Genomic DNA, 27,144 nt, shown 5'->3' on the forward strand with positions numbered 1-27,144 from the left:
TCTCTCATTTAGGCCTCATAGGCTGACTTTATAGATTTTCTTTTCTTTCTTTTTTTTTTTTTTTTTGGTACTAGGGCTTAAGTCAGGAGTACTTTACTATGAAAAATATCCCCAGTCCTTTTTAAAATTTTTTTTATTTTGAGATTAGGGTCTGCTCAGTTACTTAGGATCTCACTAAGTTTCTGAGGCTGGCCTCAAATTTGTGATCCTCCTGCCTCAGCTTCCCAATTCACTGGAATTATAGGCATGTGCCACTGAGCTTGGTGGTTATTAGGTTTTATAAGTTTTCAACAGGACAGTGTTTTCTAGAATTCAGTGGTAAAATACTTTATAATCTTTTCAAATAAGAACTGTTAACTAAGCCCAGTGCTGTGGTCCACACCTGTAATCCCAGCAGCTCTGGAGGTTGAAGCAGGATTTCGAGTTTAAAGCCAGCCTCAGCAATTTAGTGAGGTCTTAAGCAATTTAATGAGACTCTGTTTCAAAATATAAAAAGGACTGGGGGTGTGGCTTAGTGATTGAGCTCTCCTGGGTTCAATCCCTGGTACTAAACAACAACAACAACAAAAGAAAGCCAGAAAAAAAGAACTGTTAACTAAATTTAAATTTAAAAAAAGCGTATGACTTGGTAAATCATGTGTGTCACTCAGTATGCACATAATATAGAGCTGGTGAAGTTTGAAAATGGAATGTGTTTTTCTTCTGTTAGAATATAATTATGCTACTTCTGTATTTGTTCATATTTAGATATAAATGATGATCATGTTGAAGATGTTTCAGGAATTCAGCATTTGACAAGTGATTCAGATAGTGAAGTTTACTGTGATTCTATGGAGCAATTTGGACAAGAAGAGGTAAAAATGACATTTTCTGATTGGTAAGTTTTCAAAGTGGTATATCAGAATTCAATGCATAACTTCTGTTAATAGCAGATGTACATGCTGTTCATCACTTTGAAAACATACCTCTAGAATGTTAAAGCATTTATATTTTTACTTTTTGTTAACTTTTCTATATAAGATTCTAGAATAGTCAAAGAAAATCCATACTATTTAAATATTTTATTTATTACTTATAATTTATGTATGTTTATAAGTATTATGGCAGAGGTGGGATGGAGAACCAGAGAGTAAACTGTTTATACTAGACACTATGTTTTAAACATTGATTTGATTTTTTTTTTTTACATTGATTTGATTAATAAAGAAAATTTAATAGTTTTCAATCAAATAAGCCTATTTTTTTTAAACAAACAAACATTTATTTTTTAGTTGTAGTTGGACACAATACCTTTATTTTGTTTGTTTATTTTTATGTGGTGCCAAGGATCGAACCCAGGGCCTCGTACATGGTAGGCAAGTTCTCTACCGCTGAGCCACAACCCCAGCCCCCAAATAAGCCTATTCTTCACAGTGACTCTAATTCTGCACTAAAATTTTTAGTGAAAATCATCTTTAAATTTTAGTTAAGATTCTGTATTAAAAGAGAAAATTTGGAAAAAAAAAAAAACCCACAAAGTCCATGTTTTGTTTTGTTCTTTTTGAAAACTATTTCTGATGATGATGAGGGTGTTTGCGACAACTGGAATTCTGTTTGGCAGTTTTACATCCGCTCCCCACTTCTCTTATACCCTGTTGTGATAGAGTTCCGTGTGTTGTATAGAAAATCATCGAGCTTTTACCTCTAATATAATAATTTTAACTTTTTATGTCCCCCCCCTTTTTTTTTCATTTCATAAGGCAATTGAATCTACTCTTAGTTTTCTCAAATTAAATTTTTTTTTTTTTTAGGTATAGATAAACACAATACAATGCCTTTATTTTTTTTATGTGGTGCTGAGGATCGAACCCGGGTCCCGCCCTTGCTAGGCAAGAACTCTACCGCTGAGCCACAATCCCAGCCCCTTTTCTCAAATTTTTAAACATGAATAAAGAATTTATTGACTAAGGTTAAACATAAATGAATAGTACAGACTGGAAAAATAATAAGGAGCCCAAACTGAGAATAAGCTTAATAATGGAATTTGAAAGTAAGTGATAAGAACCCAGATTCCCTTTTATTTTCTCTTAAAATTTTTATTGTTTGGAAAATGTTGGTGAAAAGGATCTGGATAGGATGGAATCTCAGTAAATATCTGAATACTAAATTCTAGGTTTGCCCCTGTTTTCTCTATAAATCCATAGTAGACTGAGTTATTTCTTGGGGCTCTCTGATCTCTGTTGCTCTTACCTCACTGGCCTTTGTTAATACCACTCTTGTGTCAGGATTTTACTCCACATCCATCCTGGCCTTCTTTAATATCCTTTTTTCTTCTAATATGTCAAGCCTCTTCTCCTTTTCATGTCCAGCATTAGCAACTGTGCATTCATTTGGCCTGGAAAGTTCCTACTTTCCATGTAGTGGATTAACTCCTGTACATTCTTTTCACCCTAACATAGGTGTTCCTTCCTAAAGGAATCCTCTTAGATAGATACAGCTCCATCTCATTACCACCCTTACCAAGTCTGTTTTCTGTTTTAATTATAGATTGTCATCCACAAATGACTTAGATGGAATCTTTTAAAAATATATTTAAGTAATCTTTATTATCAATTTTGAAATCCTTACAAATCCAGGTCTTTTCAAGTTTTTTTAATACCTTTATTTTATTTACTTATTATTATTTTTTTAATTATAGATGGACACAATATCTTTATTTTTATTTGTTTATTTTTTTAATGTGGTGCTGGGAATCGACCGTAGGGCCTCATGTGTGACAGGCAAGCGCTCTACCACTGAGCAACAACCCCAGCCCCTTTTTAAGGTTTTTTTTTTTTTTTTGTGTGTGTGTGTGTGTGTGGTGTTGGGAATTGAACTTAGGGCCTTGTGTGTTCGAGGCAAGAACTCTACCAACTGAGCTATATCCCCAGCCCTTTTCAAGTGATTTTTGTGGACCATTAATATCATGTTTTTCTTTTTTATTGTTGTTTGTTTGACTATTACAATTTAAAGATTTTCTTTTTCTCTTCTCACTGTATTTCTGTTATAAAAGTATTTATTAAACTCTGTTAATAGCCTCTTGAATGTGTCAGTTAAGTTTAACTCCCAGACCACCACACAGAGTAAGCAATGTACATACCAAAAAATCTTTGGTATATTTATTTTGTTACAATTTTTTAAAAAATAGTCTGATATGATATTTAGAATTTGTTTAAAAATAATTCACTGGAAATAGGAGTCATAGGTGAAACGAAATTGGCCCTGAAGTGGTAATTGTTGAAATTTGGTAATTAGTACTCTAGTCTGTTTGACATTTTCCATAATAAAAAGGCTAAAATAATTTTGGAATTTTTTTTTTTCCTGATGTTTGCCTTTGAGAGTTTTTCCTTCTTCTGTTAGAATGTTGAATTTGATTGTGTTCTACATTATCACTTCATCAGGAGTTTCCTTTGCTCTACTTCCTTATGATTTTCAGTATTACTTATTCTTAGGATTCATTATTTGTTTTCTTCCCAAACTTCATCTCATATTCAATCTCCTCCATTGAGGTATTTAGCCTGTCTGTTAAGGTAAATAAAATCTTGTTTTATTAGCCTGGCACGATGCCACACACCTGTAATCCCAGGGCTTTTTTGTTTTTTGGTACTGGGGATTGAACTCAGGGGCACTTGACCAATGAGCCGCATCCCCAGCCCTATTTTTTTTTAATATTATTTTTTAATTATAGGTGGACACAATATCTTTATTTTATATTTATGTGGTGCTGAGGATTGAACCCAGTGTCTCACACATGCTTGGACAATCGCTCTACCTCTGAGCCACAAGGCCAGGCTCCACAGCCCTATTTTGTATTTATTTAGAGACAGGGTCTCACTGAGTTGCTTAATGCTTTGATTTTTGCTGAGGCTGGTTTTGAACTCACAATCCTCCTGTCTCAGCCTCCCAAACTGCTGAGATTACAGGCGTGTGCCTGTCTCAATCTCAAAATTTTAGTGAGGTCTTAAAGCAACTCAGACTCTCTAAATGAAATTTTAAAAAAGACTAGGGATGTGGCACCACTGGGTTCAATCCCTGGTTAACCCCCCCCCCCCAAATCATTTATTTTATTATTGCCTGACCTATTATTAATCTAACTTCAATCCTAAATAACATTACCTTCAAATTATTTACTCATGACAGATGATTTATAATAAATCATTTTTTAAAAATGTATATATTGGAATTTTATTTTCAGGATTTTTATAGTGTTTTTTAACACAGCAATCTTATTTATTTATTATTTATTTGCTGTGGCGCTAGGGATTGAATCCAGTGGTGCTTTACCATGGTTGTATATCCCCAGCTCTTTTTAATTTTTATTTTGAGATAGAGTCTCACTCAGTTGCCAAGCCTGACCTCAAATTTGTGATCCTCTTGATTCATCCTCTGGAGTAGCTGGGATTACACTCATGCATCACCAGACCTGCAATGATCTTTTTTACCTTGTTACTATTTTTATTGCTTTGGTTTCTTTCCTTTCAATAGGGCTTATGGTCTGAAAATACTGTATTCCACTGATTTTACTAAATTGCTGAGGTGATAGAAAACTTTGTGCTGTCTAGGGCCTCACCTCACTTAAATTATTGCTTAAAGAAAAGTCAGGGTTTTTGTTTTGTTTTGTTTTTTTGATACCAGGAATTGAACCCAGGGGCGCTTAATCACTGAGCTACCTCCCCAGCCCATTTTTATATTTTTGAGACAGGATCTCACTAAATTGCTCAGGGCCTTGCCAAGTTGCTGAGACTGTCCTTGAACCTTTGATTCTCCTGCCTCAGCCTCCTGAGCAGCTGGGATTACAGGCATGTACACTATGCCTGGCTATTTCGTAGTTTTTGTTTTCATCCAAATTGTATTAAGTTGAATACATTATAAATCCCTGTTTTTTGTTTTGTTTTGTTTGGTACTGGGGATTAAATCCAGAGGTGCTTTACTACTGCCATACATCCCTAGCCCTGACCCTTTTGATTTTTTATTTTGAAACAGGGTATCACTAATTGCTAAGGATCTTGCTGAATTGCTAAGGCTGGCCTTGGAACTTGGAATTCTGCTGCCTCAGCCTTCTGAGTCTCTGGGATTACAGGCATGTGCCACAGTGTGTGGCTATAAATCTCTTTCCTAAAATATAAAAATTTTTATAGATTAAATTATTAGACATTTTTTTCTACTTTGCTTTATACATTTTCATATCTCTATTAGGTTGTGTTTCTCAAATTTTTGTTTTTGGTACTGTGGACTAAACCCAGGGGTACTTAACCCCTGAGCCACATCCCCAGCCCTATTTTGTATTTTATTTAGAGACAGGGTCTCACTGAGTTGCTAAGTGCCTCCCGTTGCTGAGGCTGGCTTTTGAACTTGCGATTATCCTGACTTAGGCTCCCGAGCTACTGGGATTATAGGTGTGCTCCACCGTGCCTGGCTGTTTTTTAACAGGGAGCCTATTATAGCATAGATTCCTGGGTCATTATCAATCCCAGAGTCTCTGATTTAGTAAGTCTTAGTGGGACCCATGAATTTGCATGTCTAACAAGCTCCGTTTGCTGCTGCTGCTGCTGCTGTTGGTCTGCAGACCAGATTCTGAGCAGCATCAAAAACATGAAATAAAATACTAGAGTTCTACCAGAATTGGTAGTATGGGTGGGACTGATATTCCTACCCCCTTGTTTTCATAGCGTAATTTTGTTTCTCGTTATACTAAGAAGATAGAAGAATAGGTTATTGTTCTTTATACCTAACACTTACTTATTTAACTTACTGAGTATTAGCTTATCTTATTTAATCCTTGCCAGTTTTCTTCCTACCTCACTGGATAACAGGTTCTTCCCATTTAAGGCCAGTTTCTCTGATTTGCTTGTGTCTTATTTTTTTCCCACATTGGAGACTTCCATTTTTTCTACTCTCTAGACTATCCCAACGATTGTGTCTCTTCTGATTCTTTTTTCTCATGCTAAACACATGTTCATATCCCTTCTATCTTTGAAAGGAAATGCTTTCTTTTTAAATTTTTAGTTGTAGATGGACGCAATACCTTTATTTTGTTTATTTAAAGTTTTTTATGTGGTGCTGGGGATTGAACCCAGTGCCTCATGTGTGCTAGGCAAGTGCTCTACCACTGAGCCACAACCCCAGCCCAGAAAATGCTTTCTTAATCTTGTGAAACCCTCTAAGTATTGTCTTATTGCCCTTCTTTACTTTATGGCCAGACATTTTTGGGATTGTATTCATTAACTGCATTCATTCACCTCAGTCAGGTTTCTGTCATACATGCCAATTTGTCTCTGTTCACTAATTTGAAAGGATGCTTTATATTTCCTGTCATTTGACTATCATTTAAAAATATTAACTATTCTCTCCTGGAAAATATTTCATTATACCATTCCTTTAAAAGGGTTTCTCTTTTACCTGTTAGGTTCCATGTAGTCTTCTTCTTTTGAGTTTTTCTTTTTCTGTTGACCTCTTAAATTTAGTGTTCCTCAGACATGTAGTTCTAGTTACCACTTCCTCAGTATCAACCGTTTCTCACAGGCTGATTACTCTCAAGTGATAAATCCAATGTTTATCTGAATTCCAACTGCCCTGTTAGATATCTTGCCTGGGGACCTCAATTTTTTCTTATCTGTAATAGTACCATTTTCTCTTTCTGTTCTCCTGAAACCTCTTTATCCTCAGTATTTCACCTTGGTGAGTCAACAAATCATCTAGTCTCTAGAGACTTTTCTTTCCCTTACTCCCCTCATTCAGTCTTTCAAGTCTTGTTGATTCTATAGTGTTAAATGTTCTCAAGTCTGGGCTGGGGTTGTAATTCAGTGGTAGAGCACTTGCCTGGCACATGTGAGGCACTGGGTTCGATACTCAGTACCATATAAAAATAAATAAATAAAATAAAGATATTGTGTCCATCTCCAACTAAAAAATATTAAAAAATAAATTTTTTTTTTAAAGTTTTCAAATCATCCTGTATCCCAACTAATTTATTGGTTCATGATGTTATTATTGTGACACCTTTGACTTGGCTTATATCATTTGTTCTTATTTGTTCTTCAAGTCATAATTGATCTAATTTCTTCCAAGAAGTCTGTTCTAAGCCTCCACTCAACCCCAGTGTGGGTTTGGTACCTGTTCTCTGAGCTCCTATAACATTCTTTGCATGTCTTTTCATAAAACTTATTAAACAGTGTTGTTATAACCTTCTCTGATTCCCTAAGATTGTAAGCTTCGTACAGGCAGGGATCCTATCTCTTTCTTCAGAGTATCCCTAAAGTTAATAATTATGGTAAGAATAGAAATTTACATGTTTCTTGGATGAGTGATTGACTCATAAGAACAGTGCACTGTGAAAATGTCATGGACAAAATGATTCCTATCTTTTTTTTTTTTTTAATGGCATATAGGAAGTTGGTGATGAATTGAAGAAATTTTTTAGATTAGGAGTATTTCCATTAAAACATGAAATAACATTTTAGACGGTATTTTGGTGCCATGAAAACTTTATGGTATATAACAATTTATAGTTTTTAATGAAGTGTCATTTTAAATTTGTAGTCTTTAGACAGTTTTACATCAAACAATGGACCATTTCAATATTACTTGGGTAGTGATTGCAATCAGCCCTTGGAAAATTCTGGTTTTCCTGAAGATGTCCAAGTATCTCCTGGAAGTGGCAACATTGGAAATATGCAGGTGGTAACAGTTGAAGGAAAAGGTGAAGTAAAGCATGGAGGAGAAGATGGCAGAAATAACAGTGGAGCACCACACCGTGAGAAGCGAGGCGGAGAAAATGAGGAATTCTCTAATGTCAGAAGAGGGAGAGGTGTGTATTCTCTTTTCTTCTTCCTCACTATAAACTAATTGGTAAAATGGGAAAGTTCTAAACAAAAGAAGCACTAATATGTTCAGTATGCAAAGGTTGTCGTAAAGCTGAAAGTTAATAACATCTTTAGTTTTTCTTTGTCTAGTTTTCCCCTTTAACTCTGGGCATAATGTGTCATCTCTGAAAGCATCAGAGAAAACATTTCCATTTCTAAAATTTTAATGCAATTTTTTTTGTAACCAAATTTATGTTCTATTTCCCCCCTGAACAATCACTTTTCTAGCTGTGCTGATGCCTCTTCTCCTATCATCCCCAGGTAGAAATCTGAGTTCTTTATCTTTTCCACATTTCCCCACTTAGGACAAAAGAGATCATTTAAAGCTGACAAGTTAAGTAACAATTATGAAAGAACATTTAACACTGTAAAGATAAACCTTTAGAATAGTGATGTCATCAGGTAACAGAATAGAGTTGAGTGCAGAAGAAAAATAAACGTGTTCATTATAATTGTTTCTGGTAAAGGCTGGGATTGTGGCTCAGTGGTAGAGCACTCACCTAGCATGTGTGAGGCCCTGGGTTTGATCCTTAGCATTACATAAAGATGAATAAAGGTATTGTGTCCATCTACCACTAAAAAATATTTTTTAAAAAAAATTGTTTCTGGTAAGAAATAAATAGATGTTGTGAAAAAAGAATTAAAGATATTATAGAAACTTATGGTTTAGGACTAGGATTGTAGCTCAGTGGTAAAACATGTACTTCGCATGCATGAGGCCTTGCGTTTAATCCTTGCCCCCCCCACACACAAAAAAAAAAAAAAAAAAGGAAAGGAAAATAATGGTTTTAAAATAACTACTTGAACAAAATACAAAAGCTCATCAATTTACAATGGAGCTACGTCCCACTAAGCCCATTATGAGAGCATTATAACTTGAATATGCATTTAATATTTTTAACTTATTGAGCAGTGTAGCTGCTCCCAAGTCACTGGGATTAATAGGCATGTGCCACCATGCCTGGCCTCTTAGCTCCTTTTCAAATTTTATTTTGAGATAGGATCTCACTAAACTTCCCATACTGGCCTTGAACTATCCTCTTGCCTCAGCTCCTGAGTAACTGGGATTACAAGCTGTGTCACTGTCCCTTGTTTTCCTTTTAGTATGTTTGTAAGGCATATTATTCCTGTTCAAGAATGTACAGTATACTATTTTGTGATCTTTCTATAAAGTCTAAACTTAGCTTGTGAATTAAACTTATGAAAGTTAATTCCAACCTGTTCTTTGTAATCCTTGCCTTTATCACCTTCTTCCTTTTTTTAGTTTTGAATTACTTCTTTAAGCATCTATTTTGAAGAAGCAAAGGAAATGTTTCCACTCTGATGTCTACCTTGCTCCTTCAATCACTGCATCTTTCTATATGCCTTTCCTATCATGGTATTTTGCCTCTTCTTTTTAAATATTTGATTATCCCTTTCCTCATATTTCAATTTAAGAAATGGTACTTTTTATAAGTACCTAATAATTTATATTTAACTTTATTTATTTATGTATTTATTTTTTTGCAGTACTGGGTATTATACCAAGGCCTCATACATGCTAGGCAAGTGCTCAACCATTGGGCTATATCACTAGCCGTACATTTAACTTTAATTAAAGGAATTAACTAGGCACAGTGGCACACTACTCTCAATGGCTTGGGAGGCTGAGGCAGGAGGATTGCAAGTTCAAAGCCAGGCTCAACAACTTAGTAAGGCCTTAAACAACTTAGTGAGACCCTATCTCAGAAAATTAAAAAAGGCCTGGGGTTATAACTCAATGGTTATGTGCCCCTGGGTTCAAGCTCCAGTACCAAAAAAAAAAAAAAAGTAGCTTATTACCCTTGTATCATTTTACTCATTCTCTTTCTCATTGTTCATTACATGTTGAAAGTGGGCTCTCAGGATTATTAGGCAAGTGTATGTATGGTCATAACACTCTGACTAAATGAATGAAAAGAATATGAAAATATCTAAATATATGACACAGCCCTGAAACTAGTTAAGGAACTTGGTCTTATACCATAAACTTTGCAAAGTATCAGCAGAGCAGCAGACAATTAGGAAGAAAATGAAGGATCTGATTTGGAATATGTGGGAAATTCTACCCCATCCTCTGAAAAAAGCAGTTCAATGAGGATGAAGGCAAGTTATGAAATTTGGGGAAAAAAATCTCTTCAATATATTGGATATAAACTGTAAACGATAGTGGCTTGAATAAAAGAATTTATAGTGTCCTCTTAAAACCTCTTTGGATAAATAAATAGAATAACTGAGACTTCCCCCCAACACCTGTGGTTGAGAAGAAGGTTGGAGAATGGAGAATAATCTGATAGAACTAATCATCTGTTATACAGAAGGCATAAGAGAGAAAATGAAAGTGGGATTGGGTAACCTAGCACCTGGTTCACTGAACTTCATATATCTAGCCAGTTACTTCCACGGTGGATAAGCATAACTATAGCCAGAGTTTGAAGAAACTGGGATTTGCTTTCACATTTGATCTTCCCTTTCCGGTTTCTGATCAAGAGGACTTGGAAAAAGCAAGGGGGAATAATTGCTCAGGGATAATTATTTCTGACTGCCAAAGGCCCTTAAGGCTTCTGGTATGAGGAAAGATCTGAAATGCATACTCCATTTCTGCAAAGGTAGGGTAATGTGTTTGTACTGTTAAACAGAGCAGCATAAAACTCAAGTCTTTCTAAACAGAAGTGTGGTGATACTCATTAAGAACCTTGACAAAGTTGTTATCCTTTTATTCAGGAATTATTATTCTTGGAATCTATCCTAAAGGAATCAGTGGAAATTTGGATAAGAATTTATATTCAAATACATTTCTTGCAGTGTTATTTGTATTAGCAAAAATTCAAAATCATCCTAACTATCCAAAAGTGAAGAATGAGTGAATTACTTCCTGGCTTAACTAAGAAATTTATGCATTATTTAAATGTCTTTGGAATAACATTTAATGATACAGACATATGTTCATAATATGCTTTAAAAAGACAAGTATAAGGGGTAATGCCAATTTTGTAAATATCTGCATAGAACAAAGAATGGAGGGGCTGGGGTTGTAGCTCAGTGGTAGAGTGCTTGCTTAGCACATATGAGGCACTGAGTTTGATCCTGAGCACCACATAAAAATAAATAAATAAATAAAAGTATTGTGTCCATCTAATATATATATATATATATATGACATCCTTTTTAAAAAAAATTTTATTTGTTCTACTTAGTTGTATATGACAGCAAAATGCATTTTAATTCATCGTGCACAAGTGGAGTGCAGCATTTCAATTCTATGGTTGTAAATGGTGTAGAGATGCACCATTCCTGCAATCATACATGTACCTAGGGTAATGATGTCCATCTCATTCCACCGTCTTTCCTATCCTCATAATCCCTCTCCACCCTTCCCTTTGCCCAATCCAAAGTTCAAGAAAGGACAAATCTTACCAAAAAAGAATGAACAGATGCTAGCAACATCTCAGTAGTAATTAGGTTTTAATATGTATTAAAAGTATACAATTTATAATAAGAAAAACACATTTAAAAATCTTTTGTGAGACAATGTAATGAAACCAAAAATGACCAAAAAGGAAAACATAACATTTATTTAATATAACTTTTAGTACTCTAGAGAAGCAATCTTCAGTTTTTTTACCTTTTGTTCAAGAATTTTTTAGAATGGACTCTGCACATGTATCTTGTTTGTGAATTATATGAATATAGTCACATATTAATATATTATATGTAAAACATTAGCAAAAATCTTTTTAAATAGGTCAGAATAAAAATGTTTATTTTGTATTTTATATAAAACATAATGTTTTATATTATTTTATGTTTTATATTTTTTATTTTATATGTTTATGTTTATTTCTTTGATCCTAAGAGTTATTTTGTCGATTTCCTGATTGTTTCTATTCTACTTGAGAGATTTAGATCTTAAAGAAATAACAGAGGAAAATGAATAAAACATTCTATTTCTATTTTTATTTAAATATAAGCAAAATTTTTAGAAAGTTTTATTTAAAACTAACTTATTTTGCTCTCTTACAATAGGACATAGGATGCCACATTGGAGCGAAGGAACCAAAGGTGGGCAAGTGGGAAGTGGAGGTGATGGAGAACGCTGGGGCTCAGACAGAGGATCACGAGGCAGCCTCAATGAGCAGATTGCTCTAGTGCTCATGAGATTGCAGGAGGACATGCAGAATGTCCTTCAGAGACTTCAAAAACTGGAAACACTAACTGCTTCGCAGGTAAGCTTCTGACTGTATTTTTTTAGTTGTTGATAGGCCTTTATTATTTTATTTATTTATATGTGGTGCTGAGAATCAAACCCAGTGCCTCACACATGCCAGGAAAGTGCACTACTACCCAGCCACAGCCCCAGCCCACTTACTTCATTGCTTTTTGGTTTTTTTAAATATTTATTTTTTAGTTGAAGTTGGACACAGTATCTTATTTATTTATATGTGGTGCTGAGGATCGAACCCAGGGCCTCACACATGCTAGGCAAATGCTCTACCGCTGAGCCACACCCCCAGCCCACTTCATTGCTTTTAAGTACAACAAATAAAAAACTAAATGAAGTGTTCTTCTGTTTGTGGATCCTGCAAAGCAGTGAATAATCTGTTTTTCAGATTTATACAAATCATACATTTTCACAATTTACCCAAAGTGTAGTGATTTTTCTAAAAACTAAGAAGGATCTACTGAATACTACTTGGTATTAGAAGAATAATCGATACTTCCATTGCAGTAGGCTTCCATTGCAAGATAAACACATTGAATGTAGAAACATAAACAAACTGATACCCACAGGCTTTCTAATTAACCATTGTGAATATATATATATATATATATATTTTTTTTTTTTTTTTTTTTTTTTTGGTATTGGGTATTGAACTCAGGGATACTTTACTGCTGAGCTACATCCTCAGCCCTTTTTATTTTTTTAATTTGAGACAGTCTCTCTGCTAAATTATGGAGTCTGACCTCAAGCTTTTGATGGCCCCTGCTTCATATAGCCTCCTAAATTGCTGGGATTATAAGCCTGTGCCATCCTGCCCAGCTCATTGTGAATATCTTACCCTTTACCAAATCAGTAATTTACTCAGTATATCATAAGGTTTAAATAAAGTATATTTAAAGTCTATGATCCCCGTACACTATTCCTAGGATAGATAATACAGAGTTATCTTAAGAGAAACCAAGAAGAGGTACCCATACAGAAAAGCCTCTTTTGTGTAGTTATTACTGAACATTATTGTTCCAATCTGTTTTGTTTCTATTCTGTGATTTTATTTTTAAATTGTTTTTCATTTTGCAATTTTATTTTTAAAAAGAATATTTTGTATATATTTAATGTCTTTAATGATACTGAAATATTGCTAAAATTCTTTTGATATTATTTATAAGTTTTACTTTTTCATTGTTGTCTCATACAAACCCTTTTTTTAAAAAAAGATTTGGGGTCCTGGAACTGTAGCTCAGTGGTAGAACTTGTACTTATCATATAGGAAGCCGTGGGTTCAGTCTCCGTCTTCGAGGAAAAAAAAAACAAAGATTTTGATATGATAAAGAACTTTTTAAAAATGTGCATAATTTACTTGGATGACTCATGAGTAGTAAATTGAAGATAGAATAGTAGTAGATTGTAGAACTGAAGGAGACTTAGTTTAACAATCTTGTTAACAGAAAAAGAAACTAAGTATTGGGAGGCTATATTAATTAGTGGCAGAGCAAAGTCATAGTAAGCAGTAATTACTGTCATTATGAAATGATAATGATAATGATGATAATAAAATAAAGATGATGATAATAAGATAACTTGGTTCCTCCCCTCAGGAAGCTCACAACCTTAAAGAGGACCTAATTTAAGTAATTTTCTGTTTTCATATTTCCTTTGCAATGGTTACTATAGGTAGAGTATCCCTTCCTCAAAATGCTTGGGACCCCAAGTATTTCAGATTTCAGAGTTTTTGTAGTTTGGAATATGATCATAGACTTTATCAGTTTAGCATCCATAGTTTGGAAATCCAAAATTGGAAATGCTCCAAAATCCACAACTTTTTTGAGTGTTGTGTTGTCATTCAAAAAGGTACTCAAAAAAGTATTGGATTTTATATATATATATATATATATATTTTAGAGAGAGAGAGAGGAGAGAGAGAATTTTAATATTTATTTTTTAGTTTTCGGCGGACACAACATCTTTGTATGTGGTGCTAAGGATCGAACCCGGGCCGCACGCATGCCAGGCGAGCCCGCTACCGCTTGAGCCACATCCCCAGCCCAGTATTGGATTTTTGAGCATTTTGGATTTTTTTAGATTTTCATATTAGCAAAGTGCTATCCATGTTGTTTGAAGTTTTTCCTTTCAAAATGAATTTCAAAAAACAAGGGGTGGGAAGCTGGGCGCAGTGGTGCATGCCTGTAATCCCAGCAATTTGTGAGACTGAGGAAGAAAGATTGCAAGTTTGAAGCCAGCCTCAGCAAAATCAAGGCGCTAAGCAACTGAATGAGACCCTGTCTCCAAATAAAATACAAAATAGGGCTTGGGATGTGGCTCAGCAGTCGCGTGTCCTTGAGTTCAATTCCAAACAAAAAAGGAGTGGGATCAGGAAAGGGTAGGCTAGGGATGTAGCTCAGTGGTGAAGTATTTGCCTGGGTCAGATCCCCAACACCTCAGAGGGAATAGAAAAGCCATCAGTAATCCTCTATTTTCATCTAGCAATAGAATAATAAAATATTAAACTGTGACTTTCTAAATAGAACTTACATAAAAGTTTCTTGGTATATATGGATAAATATCCTAGCAATAGTGTACCGGGATCATGGACTTTAAATATACTTTATTTCTCAAGCACATACAAAGCAAAACCAAAACTGTGATCTTAATTAAACAAGTAGTGCTGATTACTTTTTTTTTTGGTACTGGGGATTAAACCCCAGGGTGTTCTTCCCCTGAGCTATATTCCCAGCCCTTCCTTTTTTTTTTTTTTTTATTTTGAATAGGGTTTTGCTAAGTTGCTATGGCTGGCCTCAACTTGCTGTCCTCCTGCCTCAGCCTTCTGAGTCATTAGGATTACAGATATGTGCCATTGTGCCCAGCTAGTGCTGGTTACTTCTTAGCTGTAAGCCAAGTTCTGTTCAACAGTTCCAGTTCAACTTTAGTGTTTGATAGGTTAGTTTCTACTGTAAGGAAGGGTAGTTATTCTGTCACTTTGGAATTTGGTCACCAGGAGTTTCATTCCAATTCATAGTGACTAAAATGATGTTGGATATAAGTTATTGGATACCTAGGAGCCCAGTTTTTTAATTCTACCCTTTATTACATTTAATCTGGAGAAGTGCCATACGTACATTTCTTGGTTGAATATTATTATGCTTAAGAGTCATTACTTTTTCTTCATTCTTTTAGCACTTGAAGTGTTCAGCTTGAGTGTACTACAACTTTAACTCACCAGTGTAACACTTTAATGGTCGATAGGGACTAATGCAACATCTAGAGGCATCTAATTTAGTTGCACTGTAAGCCATATTCATACTAGGCTACTTGAAATCACATTATCCATAAAATTTTTTTAAAAAAAACTTTCTTTTAATATTTTTTTAGTTGTCAATAGACCTTTATTTTATTTATTTATATGTGGTGCTGATAATCAAACCCAGGGCCTCACACGTGCTAGGCAAGCGCTCTACCACTGAGCCCCAGCCCCAGCCCACCCATAAGAATTTTAAAAGCCTGCTTTCCTTCTGCCCCACCTTGCTGCTATTCTATCTCACAGAACTTCATCATGTTGGCCTTCTAGTTGTTCCTTGAAGTTTCCAGTAGTCTCTGTCTTACCCTGGGTCTTTGAACTTACTTTTACTATTACACAGAAGGCTGTTCCTTCTGTTAGCCACAATTTTGAGCCTACCTCAAACAATTTATTTAAAATTGCTTGCAAGTATGCTGCGGGTAGAACTCAGTAATAGAATGTTTGCTTATGTGCAATCCTCCTCACTGCAAAAAAAGAAAAACAAAATTGCTTGCAGGATTCAATTCTTCTGATATGTCTCATATGTCTTTCCTGTTTTATTTTTTCCTTATGGCATTTTTCACCCCGGACATGCTGTAAATTTATTATTTTGTTATTATCAGTATCCCTACACTGGGATATGTTCCATTAAGGCAGGGATATTTGTCATTTTGCTTCTTCCTGTACCTTTAGTACCCAGAATAGTGACTAGTACATAATAGATCTCAGTAAACATTTATTCAGTGAATGGATGATCTCATTAATCTTCATTCCCTTTATCTAAAATTATAATAAATAGAGAAAACTGGAGCAATGTTTCTAATAAGTCTAAGGAAACTTGATTTAGATTAAGTTTCCTGAATTAATTGAAAATTTTCTGTTTAATTCATATTGCTTCTCAGGCTGAGGGTGTAGCTTACTGGTAGAGCACTTGCCTAGCATGTATGAGTTCTTTTACAGAATTTCCCAGCACTAGGAAAAAAAAAAAGAAATATATATCTATATATCTATATCTGTACACACACACATACTGCTTCTCACTTAATAATCTTTAATACTGACAGTTCATTTCTCATATATATCATATTTTTTTTTTGCTATAACTTGTCAGGAATTCCCCAAACAAGTCTTTGGATACTGTTTACAGTCTATTTTAATTAATAATCAAGGCTGCAGTTCTCAAATGTGCTTGTAAATTGCTGGTTTGTATGGAAACAAAGGAAGTAGGTAATGTAATAAGACCCTTAAAGAAGCAAGTGCTTAAAGTGATTTGAGGGTTTTGGGGTCTTCTGTTTGTTTTTTTGGTGCTGGGGATTGAATCCAGGGCCTTGTGCATGCGAGGCAAGCTCTTTACCAACTGAGCTATATTCCTAGTCCTAGACTTTTTTTTTTTTAAAGGACAGGAAGTAGAAAAATTACCATATATTTTTTCTTTTGTCAGGCTGAGTCACTTTCATTTGTATTCACAGGCAAAATCATCAACATTGCAGACTAGTACTCAACCTTCCTCACAAGTAAGATGTTTTTTTCTTCAAATCTAAGTAGCAGGGTTTTAAATGAGTTATAGTACATTTAGATTACATCTTGAGGTCTGTATGGTATTTAAGATTAATTTTATCCTTTAAAGCTTTGAAGTTAAAAAATATTTGTTTTCTGTTTAAGTTTGAAATGTTCCTGAAAGTTTATTTACTGAGTTATGGCCTGAAATACAGAATATCACTTTCCTTTCACAAGGATTTTTATATTTTCAAAATTAAGAATTAAGCATGTTGTTAAGTTTATAATATAATATTTAATAGATTATTGACAAGTTTATTTTATTTTTCCAGAGACCATCTTGGTGGCCCTTTGAGATGTCTCCTGGTGCATTAACTTTTGCTATTATATGGCCTTTTATTGCCCAGTGGTTGGTGCATTTGTATTATCAAAGAAGGAGAAGGTAATACTATAGTTTTATAATTTGAAATGATGCATAAATTCTTATAACTGATAGTAGACAGTTTTCACCAACAACTAAGAGAATAGGTCCATTGTCATATTGAACATTCTATACTGATCCTGAGACTAAAGCTACCTTGGAAATGATATGTTGGCGATTGCTCGGTACTTGTTAGACTAGTTTTCCCTTGGGAACATCTGATAGATTTGTATGCCTATGATCTGCTCAACAAGAAAATGACTATATGCTTCTTAAGTTTTATGGCTTTATGATGTTTGTTTTGGGCCCTTTGCTAATATAAATGACAGTGGAAAGGTAAACAGATAATACTTGTTTACTTTGTATACCTTTGACAGATGGGCATTAACATTTCAGAAAAATTTCAGCCTGCTGGTTGACTGTATCTAGAATTAGGAAGTAGTTTAAGATGAAGGCCAGAGTTCCAGTTTGGGATGATAGAAGATAACTCAAATAGGTCTGAGAAATAGCTTGGAATTCCTGAATGTACCCTGAATCTCTGTCCTGAGGTGAGAATACTTGTGTTCCAGAAAATCTTCAATCCAAAAATTGGACACAAAAACTGAATTACTTTCTTGAGTGAATTGGCAAAGTAGACCATTACTTTGATGGTGGCCTTATTGATTGTGTCTTCCATGTTTCATCATCATCTCCCATTAAGTAATAATTGATGGGTAAAAAGCAATAGGGCACACTTGACACACATTTAAAAAAATCTGTGAGTTTAAATATTTATAGATGTTTTTCCTTTACCAAAGAACCCAGTTATAATCTATCACAGTAGGTAGGTTGAAATGCATATGAAACTTAAGTTGCTTTCTTTTTTTTTTTTTTTGGCACTATATCCAGGGCACTTAACCACTGAGCCACATCACCAGCCCTTTTTTAAACAATATATTTTATTTAGAGATGGTGTGTCATTGAGTTGCTCGGGGCCTCACTCAGTTGCTAAGGCTGGTTTTGAACTTGAAATCCTCCTGCCTCAGCCTCCCAAGCCACTGGGATTACAGGAGTACACCACCAAGCCCAGACTAAGTTGATTTTTCAATAGTACTTTTACCTTTTAAGTCCATTCGTATATTGTTTGTTTGTTTAATGGATTCTTTTTTTTTTAAGTTTGTAGATCGATATAATACCTTTATTTTATTTGTTTATTTTTATCTGATGCCAGGGATTGAACCCAGTGCCTCATGCATGCTAGGCAAGCACTTTGCGACTGTGCCACAACCCCAGCCCATATTTGTTTTTTTTTAATTGTCAAAAAGATATAGATGTTGGGCTGAGGATAAAGCTCAGTGATAGAGCACTTGCCTAGCGTCGGCAAGAACCCGGGTTTGATTCCCAGCACCATAGAGGGGAAACAAAAGAACTATAAACTTTTAATTTAAATCTGTTTTTTCTTTTACACATTATAAATTTCTCCTATGATGTTTGGGCATAGTCCTGTTCAGTGTTTTAAATTCTAGTTTCCTTGACATAGGAGAAAAAAAGAACCAAATCTTTTCTCAATAAGTAGTAATGCTCAACTTAAACAGTAGGCACAGTGACACTAAAGGTAGGTGTTTACATATTTTGTACTGTTTCAAAATTATTTTTTTACTGTGTTAGGGATTGAACCCAGGCCCTCACACATGCTGGGTAAGCTCTCTACCACTGAGCTACATCCCTGGACTTCAAAATTCCTTTTCATGTTTTCTTTGTAGAAGAAAGTTGGAGGGCAGTGAAATTTGGGATAGGACCAAAATAAAATAAAATTCGATTAATAGTTATCTTTTGGGGCTGGGGTTGTGGCTCAGTGGTAGAGTGCTTGCCTGGCATGTGTGAGGCTCTGGGTTCCGTCCTCAACACCACATTTAAAAATAAATAAACAAACAAATAAATAAATATATTGTGTCCATCTAAAACTGAAAAAAATTATTTAAAAAAAATAGTTATCTTACCACTTCATTAAATGTTTAAAAAAATGCCGACGCAGTGGCGCACACCTATAATCCCAGTGGCTCACACCTATAATCCCAGTGGCTCGGGAGGCTGAGACAGGAGAATCATGAGTTCAAACCAGCCGCAGCTAACATTTGTGCTAGAACCTCACTCAGACAGTTTGTCTTTAGAACCACCCACATCTGTCTTTGTCCATCATTTCATTTATCCTCTTCCAGAGGCCTCATTTTCTTCCTTCTGCAGAGAATTCCTGTTAGGTGAAAACTGATCTGATTATTGAAAATGTCACTCATGCCAAGGAGGTGTAGATAAAAGGATTTATACAGAGTGTAAGAAATGATCTGATTATTTCAAATCTGAGTATTTCTACAGAGAGGAGTGACTAATATGAAAGTTTTAGACAGGCATCTTGAGTGGAGATTTTACAGCAGTGGAACATTTTGCAGAACTTAGGTCATATGTGATTGTTGTGTCTTGTGGTAACAAGCCTACCCTCTCCCGGTAGCTCATTCACTCTGATGTCATTAAAACCATTGTGTTATATTTATCCAAGTTTGGGGGCTGTATGTTTCTGTCTCCCCTGTCACTAAACTGAGCTCTTTTGAGCGCAAAGAGCCTGCCTCATTTATGTCTGAATTCAGGTGCACGAATAGAGTCTGGAAAATAACAGATACTTATATGTGTTGATTAAATGAATAGTCTGGGTCAATTAAGCTTTTGGTTTCAGAGCTTTTCCATTTTCACAAAATTATGAAATAATTCCCCTAAGTCTTGATTGTATAGCCAATTGGAAAAGGATGAAATTCTAGAAGGGAAGAAAAAAGGAATGTAAATTTATTTATTGAAAACTGTTTGGGCCAGGTGTGGTGGTGTAGCCTCAGCAACTTAGGAAGGCCTTAAGCAACTTAATGAGACCCTGTCTCAAAATAGAAAATAAAAAGGGCTGGGGATGTGACTCAGTGGTAAAGCACCTCTGGGTTCACTCCCCAGTACCAAAAATTAAATAAATGAGAACTTTTTTTTTTTTTTTTCAGTGCCTACAATTAGATCCTTCCTATTGGTCTAAGTCACATGAAGTAGTTTCCTGAGGATCATTTGTAATTTATGGTTTTATCTTGAAATTGAATGTTTTTATGTTATCCAAGAATTTTTGGTATGGATGTGTTTCATATTGGGTTGCATTTATACTCACAGGAATCTGGTTTTTACTTTCTTTTTAAAGAAAACTGAATTGAAGAAAATGATATTTTACTTAAGAAGACTGCTGGGCCTGGATGACCTCAGAATGAAATGGATTGTGGAGTTCACAAGAAAATCTTAATTTGTGATGATTACATTTCTTTTTTGTTGTCCAGTAGTTTGGTTTGTGTACATATATACACACATATTTTTTGCACTACACAAATGATAACATTTTAAGGACTAATAGTGCTGATACTTGAATAATCAATCTAAACTAGGTTATAAGTAACATATATTGTACCCTACTCTTGAACTTGAAGGACATTAAATTATTGTTTGGTAACATTTACCTGATTATCTTCCATAGAGAAATATAAGCTGCTTCCCAAGGTACAGGTCTGATAATGAGATCGATTTATATAAGTGGGTATTTTTCATTTTCTAAGTTAAATATGAGAAAGAATGTAAACCAAGAATGAGTTTCAAATGAGGGTAAATGGATTTTATATTAGTCACTGAATTGTCATGCCAAGTAGTGGAAACTGTTGGAAGAATCTTCTCCACATTCACTTTGTGGGCTGCACATATTTCTTGAGTAGTCACATCTCAGAGTTAATGTCAGGCATCATTATTAAAAATTATATCCCTTTGTACTAGACTTAGTTTTTACAAATGAGTTACAGATAGACATAACATGATGATGGAAATTATGAAAAATGGGCTTAATGTAATAGATTTAAAAGTTTATTCTGAGCCTACAGATATAACCTATAAGATTTTAATTCAATCTATACATATATTCCTTTCTAATTATTTTTCTTTGAGGATATCTAGTGTATGCTTCATAGGGTGCTTTGAAATATAAAATGAAAACTTATTTATACTGTTTTTACAAAGGTAAAAAAGGAAACACATTAATATCACTTTTCTGCAACTGGTAAACTATACAGACTGGACTCTTTAACCTCTTAGTGCCTCAGTTTTTCCTTGGGGGTATAATATTTGGATATACATACTTCATTAGGGGTATTGGAAGGTTTTGCAAGCTAACAGGCCATATGCTTTTATATGAATAGGCATGCTCAACCAATGAAAATTTAAGTCCCTCTATCCGACATCTCACCTTTTAGACTAAAAGGAAGACTGTAATTTAGATCCTTGAAGATTTGGAAAATCATTCTTCCTGTATACCTTACAAAACTCTACATTTAGTTAGATGTACTTTGTGCTTTAAAGATTTCTATGAATCAGAGACTTTGTAACAGATAATTTTGAAGAATTCTGTATTGCAAGATGTTGGGATTAGCATGTGTTCAGAGTGTTTTTAATAAGAGGGAAGAAATTAGTCCAACTTTAATATACAGAGTGGTTCTTTATTTGCCTGAAGAAAAAGTATGAGAATACAATTTGCTTTTCCCAAACTCATGTTCTTATTTCTTCTTTCATATAACTTCATGTTTTTTTAGTTTTTAATCCATCTAGATTTAAACATGTCTAAAAGGATCTACCTTTGCTTAAAAATGACAAAAAAGAAACAACCTATCCTCTACTTATTTAGAAAAAAATGGAGAAAGTAACTGAATTATATGTAGAAATAAAGTTTAAACTTGTGGATCAGGGATTATTTTAAAAAATTAGATATCAAGTATGAAATCAGAAAATGGTGGCTTTTCTCTTAGTATTTAAATAAATAAAATGCAAATTAAGAAAGTAGGAAATTGAGATTCATTACAAGCAGTCAGGGGTAATTAACTGCTAGGGATAACCATTTGTATCTTATTCCAAAGTCTTTATTTTATAGTATGAAAAGCACTTTGCACACAATTATTGTATATAAATTAATGATGTAATTATAGGGTATAGTGTTATTGCTTTGTTTAATAAGAATCTCATTTAAAATTGACAGCTATGGTATTTTTTTAATGATCAACTTATTTTCTGTTTCTTTATTGTAAATTAAGTTAAAATAAAAGGTTAATGAGAAATGTTGTTACTGTTAGTGTATTGATTATATACTAAAGATTAAATGAGAATAAATAGTAGGAATTCATAAAATTAACTTTTTAAATAAAGCCATGCTTATATATAATTTTATAAAAAATCAAACTGGGATGACATTTAACTCATTTAATCATCTAGTTGATTAGAATTAGTGATCCAGTCAAAAATCTTAGTTTAGTTCATAACACCAAATAAATAGCTTCTCACAAAGCACTCGGTGAACCCCTAAAAATAGCCATCTTGAATATATACCATTAGTTGTAGGTGGAACATGGTGAGTTTGTGTTTTTAATACATATATAATTTATAATTTCATGATAGTATAAAAGTGATGTTAACTACTTGTACCACTTAAGATATCATTGTTCTACTGTGGCTTGACCAAATGTCTTTTGTTTTTGTTTTCCTCATAGAAGCTCAGAGGTAGTAAATTCTGGGGCTGGTACTTCCACAATGCCATTATGGATATAGGGCTCACTTCCTGACTTCTATTCTACCATATTTAGTGTGTAGCTTTCCCAGACCTACAGTATAGGAGGACAAGTGAAGGGAAGAAAGCAATTTCCAGTTGTATTTTTCTATCTAAGAAACAATTATCTTTATTGAAAGACTCATGTAGGAGACTTCTCATATCTAATTAGCTAGAAGTGTATCCTCTGTCCCTTTCCTTCTTCCTTTGGAAGCTTTTCCTTTCCTACTAAGGGATTCTGTTGAGGCTGCTAAATGGAACACCCAGATATGCCCACTCCTTCCCACCCAAGCCACAGTAATGAGTATGTGACCCACACCTACCAGTTTATATCCCATTCTTCTAAGAAAAGTTATGATCCCAGGAATGGGTACAGGATCATCAGTGAGACAGTTGGAGTTAATCTTTGGGATTTAATTTGTGGAACTAGGAGAGAGTATTCTTTCTCACCCCTTCTCTTTGCAGTTTTTTTTTTTGCAACCAATGAACACTGTTTTTTTTTTTTTTTTCTTTGCAATATTTTTTAGATCTGCTTCCAAAGTATTTTATAGTTTAAAAAGCACTTTGCACACAATTCTTGTATATAAATTAATGATGTAATTATAGGGTATAGTGTTTTCAGGTCCACCACAAAACTGAATAAAAAGTTCATTGTTCCCATACCATTCTCCCAACACCCACATACAACCTTTCCAACCATCACCATCCCCAGGTAGAGTGGTATATTTGTTACAATTGATGAATTAACATGGACAAATGATTACATTAGGGTTCATTCTTGGTGTACATTCAGTAGGTTTTTACAAATTTTAAATTATGTGAACCCACCTTCTAATAGAATACAGTCATTTCACTACCCTAAACATCATCTGTGCAAGGCCTATTCCTACCTCTCTGCTAACCCTGGGTAAACATTGATCTTTTTACTGTCTCATAAGTCTTGCATATTTTAGATGTCATGTATTTGGAATCACCATATGTAGACTTTTCAGGCTGGCTTCGTTTTACTCAGTAATATGTACTTATGTTTGTTTTGTTTATTCATGGCTTAATAGCTCATGTCTTTGTATCACTGAATAATATTCCATTATTATGTGCCACAATTTATCCATTCACCTACTGTAGGCATCTTGATTGTTTCCAACTTATGAATAAAGCTGTTAGAAATGTAACAGTTTGTGGGGCCTCGGGTATGGCTGAGTGGTAGAGCACCTGCCTAGGCCATATGAGGCACTGGGTTCCATCCTCAGCACCACATATAAATAAATAAACAAAATAAAGGTATTGTATCCATCAACAACTAAAAATATATTTTAAAAATGTGCAGCTTTTTGTGTGAGCATATATTTTTTTTAAATTCAATGCTATGTATCTTTTTTTTAAGAGAGAGAATTTTTTAATATTTATTTATTTTTTTTAGTTTTCGGCGGACACAACATTTTTGTTTGTATGTGGTGCTGAGGATCGAACCCGGGCCGCACACATGCCAGGCAAGCGCGCTACCGCTTGAGCCACAATCCCAGCCCGTGTGAGCATATTTTCAACTCATTTGGATAAATACCAAGGAGTTCGATTGCTGGATCATGTGTTAAGAGTACATTTAGTTTTGTAAGAAACTGCCAAAGAGTCTTCTAAAGTGGCTGTACCATTTTTTTTACACTAGCAATGAATGAGAGTATTTCTGTCAGCATTTAGTGTTGTCAGTATTTTGGATTTTAGTCGATCTGATAGGAATGTTGTGGTCTTATTGTTTTCGCATATTCTTTCTCTTTGAATTAGAGTCTGCTAAGATTATATTACCCTAGGGTAATATGTCTCTTGTCATTTGGAAGAGCCTTAGATAATAAGGCAAATACTGTTATAACATAGCTTAGAGTTGGTAAAACATGGTCAAGTCCCTCTATCCATTTAACTCTGTAAATAATACCACCAACTCTCTATAATTTGTTTATATTGATTAGTAAATTTGCTTTCTTATTTAAAGTACTTGAGAAGGTTTCTGATGCTTGCCACCACTATACAGGTAGCTTCTTTTTTAAAATATTTATGTTTTAGTTGGACACAATATTTTATTTATTTTTATGTGGTGCTGAGGATCAAACCCAGGGCCTGGTACATGCTAGGTGAGCACTCTACCACTGAGCCACAACCCCAGCCCATACAGGTAGTTTTTTATTCTGAGGACTGAGTACAAGCTCTGGAGCCAGCCTGCCACTTTCCAGCTGTGCAATCACAGGAAATTAGTATGTGTTTTCAGTTTTCTCATTCATAAAATTGGTGTAATACCTCTTAGGATGTCAGATACAGATTGGGACTTATGAAGATACCTTATAGAAGCTGCAGCATTTGGTCAAAGGAAGTACCAGCCTACCAGGATCTACAGGGAAGAAAGTTAGGGAATCAGCATTCCTCTTTTATTCTTTTTCCTCTGGGGATCTACTGCTGATGCCCTGTATTAGCCAAATCTACTGGAAGCCAGAGGAACAAAGGAGTCTTTTGACATGGTTAGCATAGCAATTTCCTTGGACACAAAGCAGACTTCAGAAGTATGGAGGTGAATCTGGAAAGACAAAGGGAGATCTCCACCACAGCACTTTCTTCAATGTGCCAGGTATCTCTCTTGTTCATCCTCCACACAGAGGAAAAAACAAAACAAAACAACCCCTACTATTTAGCAAGGGTCAATAAGGGATAGAAGGTATGTGCAGTTGGACAGAGGATCTTAGGATCTGCTTAAGTGGAATCCAACAAATTAATTCAACTACTCCCTTTCACCCTTAGGGATGTATCTAGTACCAACTCTTATGTAGTGTAAGTTCAATTAATTTTTGCCTGTTTCTCATGACTCACAATGATGCACTTAGTTACTGCATTATTTAAACTAATTACCCACTTACTTACCACCTTCCAAATTGTCATTGCTTTTGTTTTGTTGCTTTTTTTGTTTTTAATTGCTTTCCTATTCTGTCAGTACCTGTGGGTTACAGTTACTATAGCTGGATAGGGATTACCAGAAAACTCAGTGGCATAAAGCAGCCATTTGATGTGCTCATGGATTCCATGAAAGGCATAGCAGGGTTCCATAGCTGAGGAAACTCAGAAGAACTGGAAGCTGGCAAAGTGTGTGGGGGTGTCTGTGGGTAACTCTATTTATGCTTTTCCTCATGGTCGTTCCAGTATGGTGGCTTTAGGGTAGCAAGACTTCCTATGTGCCAGCTCAGGCTCCCAAAGTGCATGTCCCAGGAGAAAGCCAGGGAGAAGCTTTTTTGCCATCTTAAACTTGGCCTTGGAAGCTTCCTGGAGTCATTTCCGCCACTTGACTCACTGGATGCAATTCAATGCATTTGGCCTATCTTCATAGGAAGAATAATTAGACTCTACTTTTTGTGGCAATAGTGTATAAGAAATTGCAGGCACCATTTTTTTTTTTTTTTTTCGAAGTCTCCAACTGATTTCTTGTATTCTTTGAGTGTCTCACAGACATTTCTACCCATCCCATTCCTCATTCTATTTTAGGGTATAATACCACAATTGACCCACTTGCTCAAGCTGGGAATTAGGTGTCAAACTTGGTTCCTTCCAGTAAGTTTTGATAATTCTATATCTAAATATATCTTGAATCCAGGTAGGCTGGTACATTTTACTTAGTCTTCTTTCAAATATTGTCCCACACAATATACTTCAACAGTGAAAGAATAACCTATCTATGTTGCCTTGGTATTAATTGAAAAACCTGGTGAAAACATTATGTTTGAACATATCTTCTGGACTCTGAACATGTTTGCAACTGGCTAAAATTATGACAGTTCTTTTTGGCAAATGGAATAATTATTTGACCTAAATGTCCTTCAAGGACTTTGGCAAAACATGGTAAGGTTTTCAAATAATTATCATTTAGTAAACCTTTTTTTGTGTGTGTGTTTGCTAAGTACTTTGTCTTGTTTTATTCTAATATGGAGAAGCCAAGATAAATAGGTAGCTTTTCAAACATTTTTTTTTTTTGCATTTTTTTTTTTTTACATTTAATGGGGCTAGGAGAAAATTATTTTCTGTTAATTAAAATTATATAATAGTTTTTGGTGAAGAAATTTTTTTCTTAACCATCATGAGCTCTAAGTTGGGATGGCTCTCTGTAACAAAAGACATTAACAATAAAAAAGTTTTTAATGTGTGCAGTGCATGTTATGCAGGAGATACTTCAAT

The 27,144-nt window shown here is 34.7% G+C and overlaps 1 protein-coding gene across 8 annotated transcripts in view; it reads left to right on the plus strand.

Annotated features, from left to right (window-relative positions):
- Window positions 1-22,456, plus strand: part of Acbd5 (acyl-CoA binding domain containing 5) — a 42,073-nt gene extending 19,617 nt beyond the window's left edge. For all 8 annotated transcript variants that reach the window (XM_058578620.1, XM_058578621.1, XM_058578618.1 and 5 more), the window contains 6 exons: window positions 748-854; window positions 7,558-7,825; window positions 11,925-12,124; window positions 16,861-16,905; window positions 17,221-17,330; window positions 20,512-22,456. In XM_058578620.1, coding sequence (XP_058434603.1) covers window positions 748-854; window positions 7,558-7,825; window positions 11,925-12,124; window positions 16,861-16,905; window positions 17,221-17,330; window positions 20,512-20,524 — 743 coding nt within the window. In that variant the 3' untranslated portion in view covers window positions 20,525-22,456. The remainder of the gene's footprint in view (window positions 1-747; window positions 855-7,557; window positions 7,826-11,924; window positions 12,125-16,860; window positions 16,906-17,220; window positions 17,331-20,511) is intronic.
- Window positions 22,457-27,144: the final 4,688 nt, after the last annotated feature.

The sequence above is a fragment of the Marmota monax genome, unplaced genomic scaffold, assembly GCF_021218885.2.
Source record: "Marmota monax isolate L192 unplaced genomic scaffold, Marmota_monax_Labrador192_F-V1.1 WCK01_AAM20220418_F8-fsc00072, whole genome shotgun sequence".
Taxonomy (NCBI): Eukaryota; Metazoa; Chordata; class Mammalia; order Rodentia; family Sciuridae; genus Marmota; species Marmota monax.